Consider the following 6,000-nt stretch of genomic DNA (forward strand, 5'->3'; position numbering starts at 1 on the left):
AGACATAATTGGGCCAATAGGAATCTCCAAGATGGCCACCATGGTCGTAATGGAGAATATATGTTTGCACTAATATCTCCAGTAGTTAGTGCATTTTAAACTTAAACTCCAGATTAAATTTTTACAGTGCTGCGTTGTCATCTCTGTTGAACCTGTTGCTGTTTTCAGCTGGTGGAAGAAAGAGGAGCTCCATCCGGTGATGAAGACGAGCCGCTCTGCCTCCTGCCCCGACCCGGAGACTCTAGGCCTCCCCAGGATCCCTCTTCCTCATCCTCTTCCTCCCTCGCCTCCTTCATCACCACCAGAGGAAAACCTGAAAACAGCAGAGAGCCGCCAGGTGAGGGCGGCTTCCAAAAGCTAAATAAAACTTTCTTCAGATTTACACAAATTATCAGGGTTAAAGATAAGAAACGACAAGGAGGGAAACTCCAAATGTTTTGTGGAAATTATTTAAAATGGGAAAGAAAGGAGAACATACCTTTCAAATCAGGCAGGAGAGTTAAGTGGGGAAATAAAGGGTTAAGTCTGGAAAAACCTGGGATTGATTTCAGGATTTTCCAGGTCTGGAAAAGTTTAGAACAATTCCAGATTCATTCCCGGCTGGATAAACACTCCGTCCTTCCTTCTCTCCTTGGCTCCTCCCATGTTTCCTTTGTTCCTTCTCGTCGGTCTTTCCTTGGTTCCTTTCATCCTTCCTTATCTCCTTAGTTTCTTCCTTCCTTCCTAAGCGGACCTTGTTCCCATTGTTATGCACGGTAGAGGTTCTGTGATGCTGTGGGCCTGTTTCTCTTCTAAATACCTAATGCCACTGAAAAACGGGTAGATTTAAACGGCAGGGTCAGAGGTCACGGCGTTCTGTTTGGTCCAGTCTGAGCGTGGTGTCCCCCGTGGCGGTTCCAGGTGACCCGGAGGATCGGCTCCGTCCTGACCCGGCTGCTGAGGCGGGACCGAGCAGACTCCAGGGAAGAGAGGGACGCCGAGCTGCACCTTTACGTGGTTTCTCAGACCTCCACCCTGTACCTCCACCTGCAGAGCTGCTGGAACAGCTTCGTCATCGTGGGTCGAGACTCAGAGGTCAGTCTGGTTCTGTGTTGGTCGTCTGTCTGACAGCCGGACGTCTGTGTGTCCAGAAGTCGACCCTGCTCCTGGACCCGGTCTACAGGAGGAGAAGCACGCCGTCGTCCGACTCCATCAGGTTGGAACCACTGATTTCATTTCAGGAGTGAATCAGATCGTCTCTTCTAACCAAACGCTGGATTATTTGGGTTCTGCGGTGGCGCAGGGGCGAAGCACGACCCACATATTGAGGCCTTGGACCTCGTGGCGGTGGTCGCAGGTTCTGATTCCCGGCCTGGTGACATTTGCCACATGTCTTCCCGCTCTCTCATTACCCTCTTTCCTGTTGAACTATTTTCAAATAAAGGCCACTAGAGCCAACAAAACTTTAAAAAAAAAGAAGTAAAAAAAACAACGCTGGGTTATTAATCTGGGTGAAAACATCATGCGTGGATTTCCCAGTGGAAGATGGCGTACGCTCCAGAGACAGGAAAGGACATAAAGAAACTCGTTCCTCATCTAAATCAGCCAGTAGATCCAAATAGATTCCCAATTCTCTTTAAAAACCAGCCTGAGGCAGGAAAAGACGGTGAGTCTGTTTGGTGTTTGCAGCGCGGAGCGGACGGCTCACCTGTTCGCTCAGCTGAGTTCGGAGCTCCTGCAGGACGGCACCACCGTGGAGAACCTGTACCTTCTGCTGCAGGAGCTGAGGACGGCGGCTCACCGCAACGTCACGCTGAGGAGGCTCTTCTGGAGGGTGAGACATTACGAGAAACACTGCTGAGCCGCAAACAGAGAACAGATGGAGTGAAAACACCTGGAAATGTGGACAGAAATCAAGATTTTTATCCACTTGTTTTTGTTTCCAGTCTGGCGAGGCGTTCGTCTTCCTGGTTCAGACTCTGGAGGAATGTCTTCACGGCTGTCAGAGCCTCAGCAGAGTTTACACCACAGATCAGCTCCTGTAAGAGACTCGTGTTGACAGTCCCAAACTCCACCACCAGGGGGCAGATTTAGGTCAGGCTGAGGTTGTTTACCTCAAACAGGGTCATCAATGTCATAATGAGGATGAAAGAAGTGACATTTGGAGCAGAAAATGTTTCATTAAACTAAAATTAAAGTTAAATTTAGATCAAATCTGTATAAGATTAGCATCATTGTTGAGAGAGATGTTTCAGCAGAACCGAAACCTCTGGTTCTTAGAGCCAAGTAGCAAACTTAGCCATGCTTTTATAGCTACTTGGCTTTACATAGGGTGTCAAGACAAGAAAAAGTCAGGGATGTGAGACAGCGGTGAGGTGTACGGTGGGATGGATTCTTATTTTTATGCTCTGGAGAAATTAGCTAAATTGAGCCTAGCTAATGAAACGTCAGGTTAAGGTTTCACATCCAGGTCTAAATGCGTTTAAAGTTGCTTGAATCCCATTTTCAGCAGATATTTGTGCTGATCTTGTTCAGGCTGAGTACGCTGATCGTCCAGACGCTCGCCATCATGTTCAGAGAGACGGAGGTGGAAGCAGCCAGGAGCAGCCTGCTGTTCGCCAACAGGTAACGCAAAACTCCCATAAAAAAGCTTCTGTCGTGTCTTTGGGGGATATTTTCCTTCTCCAGCTGCTGAACAGCTGCCAGGCTTGTTTAATGTATTCTCACAAATTATGTGAACGAGTAAGCTGATGTTTTTTTTAATAATTAAAAAATCAATTAACTAAGAACTCAAATTTTTCATATATTTTAAAATCTATTCACAAATTAGCAGTAGTTTCAGAACAGGAATAGAGATGTTAACCGAACAAACTGAAGTCAACTTGGAAACATGAGTAAAAAAAATACTGAAATTTGCAAAAAGTGATGAAATTTCAGTAGCTGAATAATACAGCATGTATGATGGTAATTTTAAGAAATAATGAGTAAATTTACACCTAAAAATGTAAGAAAAAAAAACATTTTTAAGATTTTTTTTTATTTCTGTTATGAAAAGTCAAAAATTTGTAAGAAAAAAATAACTAGGAAAACCTTGTAAATTTGAAAATAAAAAATTTCCAACTTTTTAAATTCTGAAATTTCCAAATTTTTTCTAGAAAATTTCTGAGATTAATCTGAAAATGTAAATTTTTTTCTAGCAAATTTTTGAATTTTCAAACTTTTCCTTGATTTTTTTGCATAAATGTATTCCTTTTTTATTATTATCTTTAACGTCCCTAATACAGGGTCAGCTGTAGACATTTCCTCTCTTTTTGTACGTTTCTGTCATTTTTCTGTTTCCAAATCAACTCCATATTGTTCAGGCTGACAGTTTTGCTCTTTCTGCTCTAAATCTAACGCTAATTTCTGACATTTCACCACGCTGTCTGCAGCCGTTTTCAGCTGAAAGCTTCAGCTCTCGCTGCATTCTGCACATAAACGCTGTTTCCTCCTTGCAGGGGGGCTCTGATCTCCAGGCTGCTGCTCGCCTTCATTTGTGATCCTGGCGGTGAGAAGCAGAGTCGAGGATCCGCGTCTGACTCCGAGGTAACTGGTTCACATTAGAAATTTGTTAAAATATGTCCTAAAACAACCAGTTAGCCTCTGTGTCTCTGCAGCTTCAGGCTTTGCTCTCAGAGTACCTGGATGCTGCCTGCTCGCTGCTGTCTGAGCTGCTGCTGCTGGGCTACGAGGTGAGTCTGGCAGGAAGTTACAACTTTCAATTCTGGTAAAGAAATATCTATAAACATCCCCATCTATCCATATATCTCCGTCTATCCAAACTAAACACCCCCAGATCTAAACGACTAAAGTTCCGGGATGTAAACTGTCGGTTCAAATAGATAACTTGGTTTTTCCACACATTTCATTAGCAGATTATCTTATAAATAACAGGGATGTACTTTCTTTTCACCTTGGCTGTAAGAGCTTAAGAAAATCTGTAAATGGACTGAAAATGCCTCCAGAACATCCGGCCCTACTGAATGAATAGTTTTTAGGAATGTTCCTTCTGTTCAGACCCGCCGATGTTTCCCCGGAGAGAACTTCGTGTCCGTGTCGTGGATCCTGGGAGTCCTTCAGCCTCACCCCCACCTGGTGAGCCTTCCTCACAGGAGTCCAGCCGCTCAGCTCCTCCAGCTAACCTCAGTCTGTCCTCCGCAGCTGCCCTTCATCCGCCACCAGGCCCAGCAGCTGGTTCTGGTTCTGTCGGACCAGAACGGGTCGGTTCTGAGCCCGGCGCAGTCCGTTCTGCTGTTCCAGCGCTGTCGCCTCCTGCTGGCCTGTCTGCAGTACAGCAACCAGCTGGCTCAGCACCTGCAGCTGAACTTCAGAGAGGAATTCAGGTGGGAGATCCAGAGCCTGCACTGCCGCCTAGTGGCAAACAGCAGTACTGCAGGACAGGCGAATAATTAAAACCCACTAGGCCCAAATTAGTAATGTATTAACAAAGGCGCACAACTGTAGATAGAAAAAAGGAAGTTTTTAGATTAATCTAAAACATTTTCTAAAATAAAAACAATAAAAATTCTGGCCTTGAAAATTCAAAAATCTGCTAGAAAAAAAAACTGAAATTTGAGATTAAGCTTTAAAAAATAAATTTGTGAGCTTATAAAGTTGTACATTTTCAAGAAAAAACTCAAATTTCGAAATTTATTGCCAGAAAAACAGTAAATTTCATAACATATGGTTATTATTTTAGTCAGACAATAAATCTTGGGTATTTGCTATAACTTAAGTTTCCACAGCAGCTGGAATCACGACACACAACCTACAACTTTCACTTTTCAGCTGTTTTAATGATTTAGTTTCTTTCTGCTCTGCAGGTTTGCTGTGACTCCGTCCAGCGCCGAGGAGAAGCTGCAGCCTCGTTATCCGATCTGCAAACCGACTGTAAGACTCGTTCAGCGCATCGTGACACTCATCCAGCGCAGCTGAGGCCACAGGAAGCTAGAAGATCACTCCAGAAACAAAACGCTCAGACAGAATGTGACATTATCAGCGGCAGGAATGATGCTGCCGCTGCAGGTCCAATAACATCCACCTGACTGGTTCTCTGGGTGATCAATAAATGATCAGTTTTACAGCAAATCAAACTGGAATCGGCTGATTTGTTCAGGAAAATCTGGGATTTTTAAAAAATGGTTCACTTTGTTTATTAATGAAAAAATCATTTTTACAAAGTTATTATTTAGCTCCATAAGCAACACCAGGGAGCTGGAGGGCAACGATTCATCCTGGAAATGATTCATCTTGTAAACGATTCATCTTGTAAACCATTCATCCAGGACACGATTCCTGATGGAGTTCCTACTGGAAAACTGGAACTGAAGGGATTTTAGTCAGTTTCTGAACCGTTCATCCATCCAAAACTTTAAAAAACATTTTTTTAACGAGTCCATTCAGACAGTAAAACAACAAAATACATAAAATATGAATCTACATATTTATCACCCAACAGTAAATCTATTAAGTTTATTTAATGTTAAATTTAATGATTGCAGTTTACAAAAAACAAAGTTCAGCTGCTCAGACATCAGAATTTAACATTGAAGTACAGAAATATTAAATTCATCATCATTGACGGATACAAAAGGTTATTGATAAAAAGGTTGAAAGTTTAGTGGAAGGAAAATATCTTTATAAAATGAAATATTGGATGTAAGCTGTGATAATCAAAACAGACATTTATTTTTTTATGTAAAGCTGAAATAAATGTAAACTTTTTGGTTTTCAGTCTCTACATTAAAGCAAAACTTCAGTTAAAACCGACGTCAGAAGGAGATTTGTAAATCATTTAAAGCTCAGTGAGAAAATATATCATTATTAATTTTTAATAATAAACAAATAATGAACTCAGTTTGTAGCATGCTATAAGATTATCACAGGATACAAAGTTAAACAGATTTTTATATAAATGTACATAAAGTTGTAGATTATTTCAGTCAAAATTAATTTGACTTGTTTATTGAAATAAAGCTGGAA

General features: G+C 42.0%; 1 protein-coding gene across 1 annotated transcript in view; it reads left to right on the forward strand.

The window, feature by feature from the left end:
* cunh12orf56 (chromosome unknown C12orf56 homolog) overlaps positions 1-5,053 on the forward strand; it is a 16,417-nt gene extending 11,364 nt beyond the window's left edge. Inside the window, exons 5-15 of the mRNA XM_007575160.2 lie at positions 169-337; positions 901-1,056; positions 1,131-1,195; positions 1,669-1,813; positions 1,926-2,020; positions 2,515-2,604; positions 3,477-3,564; positions 3,636-3,710; positions 4,036-4,113; positions 4,180-4,361; positions 4,842-5,053. Coding sequence (XP_007575222.2) covers positions 169-337; positions 901-1,056; positions 1,131-1,195; positions 1,669-1,813; positions 1,926-2,020; positions 2,515-2,604; positions 3,477-3,564; positions 3,636-3,710; positions 4,036-4,113; positions 4,180-4,361; positions 4,842-4,953 — 1,255 coding nt within the window. The 3' untranslated portion in view covers positions 4,954-5,053. The remainder of the gene's footprint in view (positions 1-168; positions 338-900; positions 1,057-1,130; positions 1,196-1,668; positions 1,814-1,925; positions 2,021-2,514; positions 2,605-3,476; positions 3,565-3,635; positions 3,711-4,035; positions 4,114-4,179; positions 4,362-4,841) is intronic.
* Positions 5,054-6,000: the final 947 nt, after the last annotated feature.

The sequence above is a fragment of the Poecilia formosa genome, unplaced genomic scaffold (assembly GCF_000485575.1).
Source record: "Poecilia formosa unplaced genomic scaffold, Poecilia_formosa-5.1.2 Scaffold371, whole genome shotgun sequence".
NCBI classification, from domain to species: domain Eukaryota; kingdom Metazoa; phylum Chordata; class Actinopteri; order Cyprinodontiformes; family Poeciliidae; genus Poecilia; species Poecilia formosa.